This window comes from Musa acuminata, chromosome BXJ1-9 (genome assembly GCF_036884655.1).
Source record: "Musa acuminata AAA Group cultivar baxijiao chromosome BXJ1-9, Cavendish_Baxijiao_AAA, whole genome shotgun sequence".
Taxonomy (NCBI): Eukaryota; Viridiplantae; Streptophyta; class Magnoliopsida; order Zingiberales; family Musaceae; genus Musa; species Musa acuminata.
Genome location: NC_088335.1, coordinates 45,558,615 through 45,572,938, shown reverse-complemented (window position 1 = coordinate 45,572,938; position 14,324 = coordinate 45,558,615). Strand labels below are relative to the sequence as shown.

Here is a 14,324-nt window from a genome sequence, read left to right as displayed (position 1 = left end):
GTAAATTATTATTTTCTCTCACCATAGCTTTGAACTTTGCGATAAATAAGGGAGAGATGGGCAGAGGTACTTATAAGACCAAGGTGAGTGAGGGGAAGCTCTCCTGCTTGACTCGCAGTCTACGGAAGGCTCATACACAGAGTTTGGTCTTGCCATGGAGAAATGTTAATTAAGTTGGTATAGGGACATTAGGCGGGCAATTAAGTTGCTGATGGATGGTGCACGACTCAATGGTAATCGTCAATCACATATTTTTGTTAGATTTTATGTTCATAATATATATTATTAATTCAATTGAATTTTGATTAGGATGACAATTAAGTTGCTGACTATTCTTAGATACTGATTGGGATAATGCATAAATCAATGGTAATCGTGAATCACATATTTTTGTTAGATTTTGTTATCATATTTAATAAAGTAAAATATATTAGGATGACATTTAAGTTGCTGACTATTTTTAGACAGTGATTAGGATGATGCATGACTCAGTGGTAATCGTGAATCATATATTCTTGTTAGGTTCTATGGTCATATTTAATTAAATAAAATATATTAGGATGACATTTAAGTTGCTGACTATTTTTAGATGGTGATTAGGATGATGCATGACTCAGTGGTAATCGTGAATCATATATTCTTGTTACGTTCTATGGTCATATTTAATTAAATAAAATATATGTAATTATGAATCACATATTCTTATTAGATTCGGTCATATTTAATTAGATAAGATATTGATAGAGAATAAAGTGACATCAGCTTTGGCCTATTGACGCACCCTGGGATCCACTCTCACCTCAGAAGTAACCTGGGCAAAAGAAGCCCACGCACCTCTCCTGCCCAAATATCAATGTAAATAATTTCAAAGATGAGTTATATCTCACTCAAGAAAGCATTATTAACTACTAGTTGACATATATGCTATTCTTGAGTAATAGCCAAACTCATGATGAGTTAGATTATCATTAGTTTAACAACTGGACTAAATATTTTTATGAAATCAACACTTGATCATCGATAAAACCCTTTGGCCACTAAATGTGCCTTGTATTTAACAATGAATCTATTTGGGTTTCACTTAGTTTGAAAGATTTGCTTACGATTGATTATATTTTTTGTGTGTTGAGATGGTACAAGGATCCATGTGGTATTATGGAGTAGGGTATAAGGTATCATATTCTTCACACATGGCTTGATGTTAAATAGATATTTTTGGGCTTGGGTGATGGTTGCAGGTTCAGTAGGCTTAGGTAGAGAACTTGTGATAGCATGGCGGTAACGGATTATTGGATATCATTTTTGGAGTAAGTTGTCATGTGATATTTAGGCTTGGTATTATTATTGGGTTGTGTTGGAGGTATAAGAATTGATAGAGAGTTAGTAGAGTGATGCCAAGGCCGTTGCTTCATTGGGCATTGTAGAGTGAGTTGGTAAAGGAGTAGATGGGGAAGTTGCAAAGGGGGCGAGGTGTTGCTAAACTAGAGTGATAATGAAGGACAGTTTTAGAGGAGAACCGCTAGTTGATGTGGTGAGAGGTGTACTTGAGGGGGTTTGAGGTTTACTTATATGAATATATTGATGTATAGTTATTGTAGTGGCTCGCATTATTGAAGGAGCATGATTTTGTAAGGAAAAGGTGGACTCAACAAAAATAACTTGACATGATACAAATACCTTTTGAGTTTAAGGGTCAAAGTATTGAAACATATTATATTCAAGGGGGTACCCAATAAAGATGCAATGCTTAGATCTTAGTGTTAACTTATGTGATGTGTAGGGGTATAGCTAGAGATAATATAAACAATTTTTGAAGGTTTATGATTTTGTAAAATAATTTTTTAAATAGTGATTGGTGTTGTAGGATTGGGGGAAGCATGCGGTTAATAAGGTAAACTATAGTTTGAAAGCATACTATCCAAAAGGTTAGTGGCATGGAGGCTTAGTATAAAAGGGTGAGACCAATTTCAACTATATGTTGATGCTTTTGTTTCCCAGAGTCAACTAGTTGAGGTGTGTGTGGTGGTGACTCAAAATATTGTATATCACAGGATAAGAGGTAAGTTGTTCAGGCTTGGTCTTTAATTCCTCTATTAAAATAAACTATTTTGATGATAGACTTGAAAAAGTTATTGACCATCGTTCTAAAATGGGTAAATATTCTATTGACTTTATATTTATGTTTGAGAGGGTATAGTCGTGTATATTTGGTGAAGTAATCTATATAAATTATAAAAAAAATCTAAATTATTAAAGAAGGTGATTGGGGCCGAGCCCAAATATCAATGTAAATAATTTCAAATGGTTTGGAGCAAAATATAATGATGGTCCAAAAGGTAGTTTATGACTTTTATTGTTAAGGTAAATATCACAATGAATTGTAATTATACTTGATTTGAAAGTTAGAAGGGAGTAATGAGAAATTAGCTATTGTTAAATGACGGATGACAGATGATCAAGGCGATAATGTCATACATCAATTAGAGCAACAACTAAAGCAAGAGTGATTGGTTGGTGATTTGTGAAGCTAATGACTATTCATAAATGTTATCTTTATTGTGGCCTCGGACAAAGGATACCCTCATGCTTATATCCTTCACAAGAAATAAGTCAAAAAATAATTCAATAATGATGTTATTTTGTTTATAGAATTGAGAGGCAAAGATAATATTTCTTTTGATGCAAGGTGCACATAGAATATCATCAAATGTTTGTGTTTAAATTATGTGTTGTGGAACCAACGTGAGTAATAGAGATTTTGTTACCATTACCAATGATGATGTCTTTATTGCCTCTATAGTTATTGTAGATAGAAAAATTCTATAAATCAGAGATGATATAATGAAAAGTCTCGGAGTTAACAGTCTAATTACTTAGATGAGCAATTGGAGTAGTCATAGTATTTTCTTGAAGCCAGTTAGGTGTGGTAGTAAGCTTAGGTTAAGATTGACAAACACTTGCTATATGTCTAATTTTGTCATAGTAGATGATTTTTTATTAATTATTATTATTGGGATGCCAGAAATATTGATGGTTATAATTAAAGTTGTTCCTTGAGTTGTTTGGATTGAAGTTACTACCATGGTTGAAGGGATGACTTTATGTATTATCTATGTGTCCAATGAGCATCTTGTTTGATCCTTTGTTGAAATTTTTGTTATTTTGATTGCTCTTACTTTTGGATTTTTGACTGAATTAAGCTATGATAGTTGGTCTCATCATCCTCTCTTATCATTTCAAATATGTTTCATGATCAATCAACTTGTCATAGAGTTTTTCAAATAACCTTTGTGAGTCACATGCTCGAATTACCATTACTAGTTTATTATATTCATCTTTTAGGCTGTTGAGAGTATGAATAATGACTTTTTCATCACTCAGGGGATGACCTATTAAAGTCAAGTCATCTATAATAACTTTTAAATTATATATATAATCAACAATACTACTTTCCTCTTATGTTATTTTCATCAGAATAGATAAAAAACTTAATATGTGAGTGCAAAAGCGATTGAAAGGGTGGTTTATAACTTTGACCATGATTCTGCTATAGTATTGAACGAAAAGATTAGTAGTGCTATGGAGTTAACAAGGCTTGAATTGCTTATAGAATTAGATGATCTTATCGTATCCATAACTAGTGAAGGAGTGGTCTATGGTTGTATATATGATTGCTGATCAAAGGGAGGATTTGCATATCTGATCGTCGATTAAAGGGAGGATTTGCAGAGGAGAGGCCTTCTATGGTGATGACAGAGCCTTTGCCACCAGCTTGTTTGATAGAGCCCCACGATGGATGTCACAAAATGTTACGATTGTGATTTCTGACAACAGATATACTAGTCGAGTGTTTGCTATTTGAGGAGCTGGAGTATGCATTTGTGAGGAGAATTGCTACTATTCTTTGCTTAATAGCAGAGAATCACTGTTATTCTTTCGGCATGGGTGTCTTCGCTAGCTTCCTTGAACCTGCTAGTGTCACCAGTGCAGCACCTAAGGAGGAGAAGACGATGTTCGATCTGAAGCTGGAGATCTTCAACATGGCCGCCAAGATCAAGATCATCAGGGATGAGGACCTTCACGAACTTAGGATGAAGAGGCCAAGGGGCTTTGATACCATGAAGAATTAGAGAATTTGTTATTCTATTCATTGAGGTGATATGTATTTATATAAGTTTTTAGGGAGAGATTTTCCTCAATCATACACTCAAATTATATAATTAAATCATTCACTGATTGATCCTTAAATCATAGAATACAAAGTTTGCCAAAGTTGTCATTTTAGTGATGAAAGCAAACTATTTTTATTGATAAGATATGTAAGGTAGGGTTTAAGATAGTTTGCCAAAACCTAGGAAAGAATGCAATAGTTAACTAATCAATCATATAAGAAAACTATTGACATAATCATATATCTCTATCTACATGTAACAATTTGTTTAAATTCAACTTCGATTACTACTCGAAACTAGAACTTTCCTACGGTCAAGTCTATTGAAAAATTATGAATAATGATATGATCATTTGAATGATTCATTATCTTCAGATACATACTAATGTGGTGGATGGGAATGGATCATCTACAATGTCAAATTTCACTAATTTGACTTGGAAGATTAAGCCCATAGTATTGCTTTGCTGCTCTTTTAATTAAATATGACCCAAGCTCAATAGTTGGGAGACAAACATAAATGCATAACGAAAGATTAGAAGAGTATTATTCTGACTAGTTCTTCAATAAAAACAAAAATAGTAAAAATCTCCCGGTTGTCTTCTGATCAGCTGGAATTAATAATGAAATCCACATTGGTTCTTATATATTAATGCCTCTCATGCCCTTCTCTCTCTTCAGAACCATGGAAAACCACTGTGATCCGAGAAAGAGAGATTTGGATTAAACGAAGGTCAGTATGGAGTGATAATATTTCTATTGACTTGGAAGTCATATTTTAAGTAATCCAACAGACTTAACTAGTATTCACATTTTCCAAACCTATAAATGATCAATATGAATCCAATGCTTAAATTTATAGGTTATTAATGATGTTATCCATACATAAACCTGACTAAAAAGTAGACAGTAAGAACTCAATCCTCATGTTGGATAGTATCAGTCTGGGTCGAGATCGATAGACTTTCACAGAGTGTCTGATTTTATCACACAGCTAACAAACGACTCATGTTGGTTTGGGACCCATAGGGTAAGGAGATATATTGGTTAAACCTTTGTTGACTTCCTTATTGTATTGGTTGCTTTTCCTCTTGAATTTTTGATTGACTTGAGCTGTGATATTTGGTCCGGTTAATCTATCCTCATGCTTTGAATATGTCTCATAGTTAGTCAATTTATCATAGAGTTCTTCAAATGACATTAATAAGTCACGTGCCTAAATTACGATTGTTAGTTCCTTGCACTCATCTCCTAAGCCATTAAGGTATGGATTATGACTTCTTCGTCAGAGAATGACCTATCAAAGCTAAGTCATCGATGATAACTTTGATATTTTATAGATAATCAACAATAGTACTTCCCTCTTGTTTTGTTTTTATTAGACTGGATAGAAGATTAAACATATGAGTATACGAACGATTTGTCAAAGTTATTTGTAGCTTGTATCATGCTTCTGTAGTAGTCGCACATGAAGATATCAGTAGGGTGATAGATCTAGCGACTGAGGCTTGAATAGCTTGGAGGATGAGACGATCTTGATATAATCATATTTTGTGAGTTGAATTTGGTACTGGACTAGGTTCTAGATTTTCCTCAATAGAGTAGCGAGATTTTCTCATGCAATTCTATAAATCTTATCTGCTATCAAGAACTAAGTAGGAAGTTGGGTTAGAACTAGTTTGTGAACTCCTTTTCTTTTCTTCATCCTCCGTTTTAATAGCAGTTAGAGACAAAAGCGTGAGCCCCTGAACCAGAAGGAAGGCTTACAGAAGTCACAGCACAAGAAAGTGACTATAGGCAAAATGCAAGAATAGAGGAAGAAAGGAAACTTTACATCAAGCCCGTAAAGAAGTTTAGTTACCAACAGATGGTGTTATCGTATGAATTGAATATATCTTCTATCGAGCACTTGTATAACAGAGAAAAGAATAGGTAGCCATCAGCTCTTTCCCTATTAATCGAAGGGTAAAGGTGAAAGGCCTCGGGATCAGGAGATCATGGGTCCGCACAAGGAAGCCCTTTGACTTGACTTAGTGGTAACTCAAAGAAGGTGCTTGATTCCGGCCTTATCCATAAACAAAGATCCATCTCATTTGCTCCTGGTGCTGTGACCAGAAGACCCAAGTCAAAGCCAGATCGAGCACAGCGAGAAGCAAGTTAGGCGACTGTCTCTGGTCTCTTGAAAAGACTCCTCCGTTTGATCGGTCGAACTTTCTCCCCATACTGATTTCAATCAGAAGATTCCCACAGCTACTCTCGAAAAACTTAAAACAAACAATTAGATTTTCTTGTAGTACATCTGACTTCAAAATCCATACCCTTATTTATAGTTTAAACAGGAGATACCAAACTTAATTTTTCTAATGTGGGCCTATGTGAGACTTGTGGGCAGTTTACCGTTCGTTCTTAAAGCTTCCAACACTCTACTTTTTGCTCTATCCACATAAGAAAGGTTGAACCTCTGTGGAGCCAGAATTCTCCCTCGCGGAAAGATCCTTTTTTTGGCTCTATCTTCAGTGGCCCTATGTCTCTTCAGAGGATTAGGACGCCCTAAAGCAAACCAGAGGTCCCCCGAAGCGAGGAAAGAAGAGCAGGAACAACAGTCCTCTCTTGGCCCAAGTCAAACAGTAATGGAAGTGGAATCTCTATCTTTTGCATATGATACATAATAAAGTAAATACACAGCATCCCTTTCTTTTGCCCGACTCGAAGTTCAGGTCAAGTAACAAGGAAAAGCCAAAATCTAGTAACTATTGGTATGTCTAGTCGTTCTTTTGCTTGAATCTGCCATTATTCTTTCTTGAGTTCCACCTTCGTACGTGGACTCTCTTCGCCTATCTGCACCAATCTGCATTGGCACGGGCTCACCAAGAGAACCATTGCTTGGAAAACTAGAGCACTTTCGGTATCGGTGGATGAAAATTATTGACGAGTCAATTCCCCGTCTTGGGTGATCCACATCTGAGGGCACTCTACTTGGATTTGGTTGTGCAAACAGACGAATCAAACAATTGCATAAATCTCATATTCCATAGATTGAGATAAGCCAGACCCTTTTTGCAAGACAATAGATACTGTTACGTACCGACACAACGAGCGTCATGCCCTCACTTGTGTCTCCTTACTTTCTTTGCCTTTCTAGTAGTTGCTTGTCTCTTTTGCTTCAAACCTGTCGGTTTAGGAAATAGATAGATTCAAAGACATGTAAGGTGTTTAAGGTGAATTCGGGTTAGGAAGTTCACAGGGCGGCCATGATCTCAAAGTGTTCGATCGTTGTCATTGAATACCTTGTATGGTTCCCCACATGAGAAAGCAGTACGATTCATTCCTCTTTCATGCTCTTTGACATCTTTAAAGGGTCGTCTAGTCTAAAGAATATGGATAAGCGGGGAAATCCAATATCTATTCAAAAAGAACAATAGCCAGGCCTATTAGATTTCTTAATAAATCATCATCAATTCAATAAATATTATGATGAATCTAAGGATAATCCATATATATATATTATGGGCGGCTCGACAGATCCATCGGCTGTCCATCTTCACAAATTGGACTTAGCTAATTTTAAGTCTGCAATATCCTTGTGATATTCGTCCGCAAGAGTTAAGTCTTCCGTACAAGCAAAGTACTATTATTGCTCCATGCAAATATAAACTTAGGACCTGTACAATATAAAGATAGATTTTACAAGCTTACAGACAATCTAAGGTAAAAGTGCTCATGTCGATGCAATGATCTATCCCTATAATCAAAGTATTATTTGGCACGCTCCTACCTAGGGGTTCCAAAGTGTTAAGATAGTTTTTGCTTGTTGCTTGTCTTAATTCAAATATAAGAAAACTAATGGCATAATTATATATCTCCATGTATATGTAACAATTGATCTAAATTCAACTTCGATTATTACTCGAAACTAGAACTTTCCGATGATCAACTTAGATATACGAATGTGGTGGTGGATGGGAATGGATGATCTACAATGTCAAATTTCACTAGTTTGGCTTGGAAGATTAAGCTCATTGTATTATTTTGTTGGTCTTTTAATTAAATACGAAAGAAGCTCAATGATTTGGGAGACAAACATAAATGCACAAAGAAAGAGCATCATTCTTACTAGTTCTTTAATAAAAATAAAATAGTACAAGACTCACGGGAGTCTTCCGATCAGCTTAAATGCATAATGAATCGTTACAAATCCCATTCATAACAGGTTCATAACAGGTACTGCTGCTGCTGGTTCTCTTTGAATTGGTACTAGTCCCAGTCGTGACAGCTTCATGCACCTTTTGGTTCTATAAATACCCCCCCATCCATCCTCTCTCTCCCCATCGACTCGAGTGTGTTTGCATATCATCCGGTGTGAGAGGAGTTCCTTCCTTCATAAGCTCGCTGATGGTGAGAGAGACGCCATATAGATATTCTGCCTCCACCGAAAGAATATAGCTTTGCTTCCTTTAGAGGGAGGCCTATCTATTATGTAGTACTGCAGTTTCTATTCTTACTCTATGTGGTTTGTGATGGATGATGCATGGTGGTGCAGGCTTCCAACCAGATCAAGACGGCCGCGCATGCCCGAGGGGGCGTCCCCAAACGTCCATGCGGCAACGAGTCTCGTTGGTCCATGGAACCTGCAGACAAAATCACAGGCATCAGCATTGGCGCTGCTTCATGCGTAAACTCCATTAAGATAACCTTCGACATCGACGGAACCCCTCGCGTAACTCCCAGATATGGAGGCCCCGGCGGTGAACTATTCCAGGCATGCCTCTCCGACCTCCATCCATCCATGCATCTATTCTTTTGCCTTCCCCTCCCTCCTACTAATACCTGCTATCAAATATATAAGACGCTAAATGTATCATCGCTCTAATTGCCTCGCAGTTTAGTCTCATGCAAGATGAATACCTCACCTCCGTTTCTGGGTATGTCAAACACGACTGTTCTGAATTTCCATGTGTGTCTCAGCTCACGTTTACCACCAATCTTGGAAAGACATACGGTCCATATGGAGGTGGGGGTGGAACCTTTTTTGAAGTCAACGTAGAATATGACGAGATTAAGGGCTTCTTTGGACAAGCAACTACAGAGTATCTCACTGCATTTGGAGTCTACGTGATGCTGGCTTAGCCAACCCTTGTGGAGGGTGTTGACTATCTATCTCTATCTCTGTGTGCCATGATGAATAAGGATGCCAATGTATGTTGCAGGCATCTATGTTTGAGTTTAGTGTGTGTTTGAGTTGTGTGAAATAAAGTCTATCTTCTGTCACTACTAATAATAAGATGCATCTAATAGTTTAATACTATGACGTGTCTCATTGGTGACATTTGTGACTTTTGAACACGGCCCATCTGGTAATAATAAGTCGAACCTACCATGGCCACTTCTAAGTCATCCTATTATAAATTCACTAACTTATATGATATAACATTGCATAGTCTACCTTAATAAAGCAAGATCATAAACACTCCGATGATATTATCATAAAAGTAAATTTGATAAATCAAGTTCGATAGTATTACTTAAGTTTATAGTAAGAAGAGTCTCTCCCATCAATGTCATCTCTTAAAAAAATTATCATAATAAAACAAAAAATATTTGAAAATAATTTTATTTACTTAGATTTTAAATCTTTGAAAAAATATTTTATACATGCACACAAATTTTATAAAATAGATAAATAAGTCTAATAAACATAATGATACCACAACGCTATTAGTCCTTCCTAATGTAATAAAAGGTGTCTTCTATAATTTATGATTTTATGACAATCCTATTATATATATTCAATCATAATATATACATACATAAATGTAAATAATATAGTAAATAAATAATTTTAATTACATAAATAAGAATGTCAAATATAATGTCCACTTAAATATGTATCCATATTTTTTATGGATTATTCACAAACTCAATCATAAAAATATATATTTTCAAACATTTTAGACTATAAGTTCTAAGTGAATTGATTAGAAATTAATACAATGGAACTTAAGTTTTTAATTGATATTAATTATTTCTAAACTTTTTTCTTTAACCACTAAGTAATTTTTACTATAATGCATAGAACCGTTCGAGTACTTACTATTTTTATAGATGAAAACTATTGTGATTTGTCACAAAACATATTTAGTGACTTGATAATTAAGTCTAACCATACCAAGTGCTGAGATAAAATTTTGGAATCATAAAACTTGATTAGTAACCTTAAAGTATACCATAAAATCAGCTTTTATTATTGAAATTATAATAATGTATTGCTTAATAATAAAATATAAAGTGGACTTCTTCTTATCGAGGTAATTTAGAAAATCAACATATGAAAATATTATTATTTCAAGCTAATCTATTTTCATATATGTGAGCATATAATCCTTTATCCCTTATATATATCTTATTATTTTCTTTATAATATTTTAATGTTTGATGACTTTAATATATACCCAATATTCTAACTACAAAATTGATATCTAGCATGTAATAGACTTTCAATTACACATCCATAATGAATATTTTTCTTTATGAAAATTTTTAAAGTTATTTTAAAATCACTTGGTTTAATTAAAATTTTTAATTTTATCATTTGTTGAATAAAGCTATATATTAAATCATACTAAGACTCAATTTATATATATATATATATATATATATATATATATATATATATATATACATCAATACTAGTTATTCTTAAGATAAGTAATACATCAATACTAATAACATAAGATGTCTCATTCACATCAATAATCTTAAAATTTTTGTTGAAAATGTTTTTTGATACAACACAATAAACCATGATCCCTATTAGTAAAAAAATTAAATTTTGAGATCTTCATTTTTACTATAGTATATGATAAGATTAAGAGTTTCTTTGATCATGCAAGTATTGAATATCTCATTGCTTTTGGAGTTTATGTGATGCTGGCTTAGCCAACCCTTGTAGAGGGTGTTTAATATCTATCTCTATGTGTTCCATGATGAATAAGGATGCAACTATTTGTTATTGACATCTATGTTTAAGTTGATGTCAATAACAAATAAAGTCTATTTTCACATATGTGTCCCTATTTATAACATTTGTGACTTTCGAACACATCATCGGCATATCCGATAATAAAAAAGTCTAACTGAATGTATCAATTAAAAACAAGTAAGAAATTCTTGTACTTCACTAACTTATATTATATAACATCGACATAGTTATACAAGCAATATCGTAAATACTTAATTGAAGTCCTGATGACATCATCATAAAAGTAATTTTGATAAATAATGTTGGACATGATTATTTAAGTTCATAATAAGCCTTTTATAATCTACAAATTCTTCTGGGTGGATGACCATTATAAGGAGGGCATATATATAAATATATACATATAGCATCATAAATTTCAAGTGCTAATATGGCATAAATAATAGTACGTAGATATATGATGATAAAAACTATAATTTTACTCTATATTTTAGCTCGTCTACTTTTGAATTCAAAATCTAAACTACATTTTAATTGTTATGGACTGTTGCCTTGAACAAAACTGTCATATTTTATGCTAAATATGAGATACATGTGGGTGTGTCACTCACTCGAGAAAACCTCATATTTGTATCAAGCCAAATGTCATGATGTTAATAGATCGGTTCGATGGCCATATTTTTCTCATTTTATTGTATTGTGTACATCATTTTAGGTTTAAGATGAAACTACTAATATATGAATGCATTATCATTCAAAATAAAAATCCGATAGTCATGATGAAATTTCAAATAATGACTTTGGACAGGCTCTCAAAAGAAGAAGGAGCATAAATAATAATAATAATAATAATAATAAGTATTATTATTATTATTATTAATAACCCACTTGAAATTTTTTTTGTTCCGTTGGTTCTATCCGGCCAAAATATAATGTTTTGTTTGTTTCTTTATTATTAATTCACATTCATATAACAATGTGGGACGATATGAGATGAGCAGGGTTTTCATTAATTCTAAGTTCGAAAACTGAGAAGGATAACAAAGTGGACCGATGAGAATGTGGAGTTTAATTTTCAGATACAAGCTGGATATGTTGATGACATTGGAATGGTTGATCTACAAAGTCAAAATAATGCTGGCTTGGAAGATCAAAGCCAATAGTCACACATACTTTGACATAATTGAAAGGCTAGAATATGATTTCTGATGTGTGATGTGATATGAGATGCATATATGTATCCATCCAATATCCGCTCGATTTAAATTAAATATTAATTTTTTTAGATTAATTATAGATTATTTTTTATAGTTAGACTTTCTTATTATCCTAGTCATTAGACCTAAAAAATTTATATTAAAATCTCTATAATTATAAAAGTAAAATATTTAGGTTTATTTATTCTAACGTCATCGATTTTACTAATCAAAACATGAAAACAATAGGTAAAAATATAAAAAAATTAAAAAAAATCTTTGTTGTTCTCATACAATTGTTACGATATTTAAGAAGATAAAAAAAATATAAACTAAAATCTTGATTCAAATATAGCAAAACTATTAGTATAATCATGTGCCTCATTGTCCATGAATTGGTAATAATTGGTTTAAATTTAACTTCCATTACTCAGAAACTTGAACTTTCCAACAGTCAAAATTGAAGTATACATTATTTTCATATACAAAACCGATGTAATAGTGTGGTGGATGGGAATGGATCATCTACAATGTCCCTTGGAAGATTAAGCTCATAGTATTGCTTTGCTGGTCTTTTAATTAAATATGACCGAAGCCCAATATCTAAAAGACAAACATAAATGTATAATGAAAGACTAGAAGAGTATTATTGAAGTTTTAAATAATGACTTTGATATCATATTAATTTTAATGACCCTAACAGGATTAGTATGGAATTCTTTCAAAGAAGTAAATAGTTATTATAAAAGTATCTATCAAACATTCACTCGATTTAAATTAAATATTCACTATCAGTTTTTTTTTGATTAATTATAGATTATTCTCTATAGTTATACCTTATTATCTTGGTATCTAGATCTAATAAATTTATATTGAAATCCCTATAATTATGAAAGTGAAACATCTAGGTCTATTTATCCTAACACTATCAATTTTACGAACAGAAATATGAAAATAATAGGTAAAAATGTAAAACATAAAAAAAAGTTCTTTCTTTATTATTCTCATACCATTGTTGTGATATTTAAGAAGATACAAAAAAATATAAACTAAAATCTTGATTCAAATGTAGCAAAACTATTGGCACAATTATGTATCTCCATGGACAAGTATAGGATTGGTAACAATTAGTTTAAATTTAACTTACATTACTATTCAAAACTTGAACTTTCCAACCATAAGTCTGTTGCACAATTATGAATAATGGTATGATCATTCGAAGGAATAATTAATTTTAGATATAAGATAAATATACTAATGTGGTGAACGAGAATGGATCTTCTACAATGTCAAATTTCACTTGTTTGGCTTGGAAGATTAAGCCAATACTATTATTTTTCTGGTCTTTTAATTAAATATGACCGAAGCCCAATGGTCCACGAGACAAACGTAAATTCATATTGAATGACTAGAAGAGTATTATTCTTAAAAGTTCTTTCATCAAAATAAAATAGCAAAATACTCCCAGGAGTCTTCTGATCAGCATGCAGTGAAAAATGATCAGCCCTATTTGTTTTGTCCAGTCTGAATTCAAAGGTAAGAAGGCGGTGTTATGATATCGCACAATCATGTTTGAACCGATAAGATTTCTACAATGAAAAGGAAGGAAAGAAGAAGAAGAAAAGAGAGACTGCTTGATGTTAATACACGTAGAAGATAGGATCATTCGTATACAGATTTAATGCAAGTCATTCGTATTATAAACAAAGATAAGCATGGAGTGATAATATATCTACTGACTTTGGATTGAGCTGAACTTGGAAGTCATATTTTAAGTAATCCAACAGACTTAACTAGTATTCACATTTTCCAAACCAATAAATGGTCAATATGAATCCAATGCTTAAACATTGACTTGGAAGCGGTACCCTTACTGCTTCTTTCTTTCTCTATTGTTGTTACAAGTTCCATTCATACATAAATATTGGACAACTTCATGCACCTTTTGGTTCTATAAATACCCCCCCATCCATCCTCT

General features: G+C 33.0%; 1 protein-coding gene across 1 annotated transcript; it reads left to right on the top strand.

Annotated features, from left to right (window-relative positions):
- The first annotated feature begins 8,491 nt into the window (after window positions 1-8,491).
- LOC135594387 (jacalin-related lectin 3-like) lies at window positions 8,492-9,458 on the top strand. The gene is made up of 3 exons (XM_065084769.1): window positions 8,492-8,566; window positions 8,712-8,930; window positions 9,053-9,458. The coding sequence occupies exons 1-3, from the start codon at window positions 8,564-8,566 to the stop codon at window positions 9,296-9,298; spliced, it is 468 nt and encodes a 155-aa protein (XP_064940841.1). The 5' UTR covers window positions 8,492-8,563; the 3' UTR covers window positions 9,299-9,458.
- The last annotated feature ends 4,866 nt before the right edge of the window (window positions 9,459-14,324 follow it).

Excerpts from the sequence above, each read along its gene's own strand:
- LOC135594387 (XM_065084769.1), top strand. Across the intron at positions 8,931-9,052 it reads CCGGCGGTGAACTATTCCAG|TTTAGTCTCATGCAAGATGA; the intron begins GCATGCCTCTCC and ends ATTGCCTCGCAG.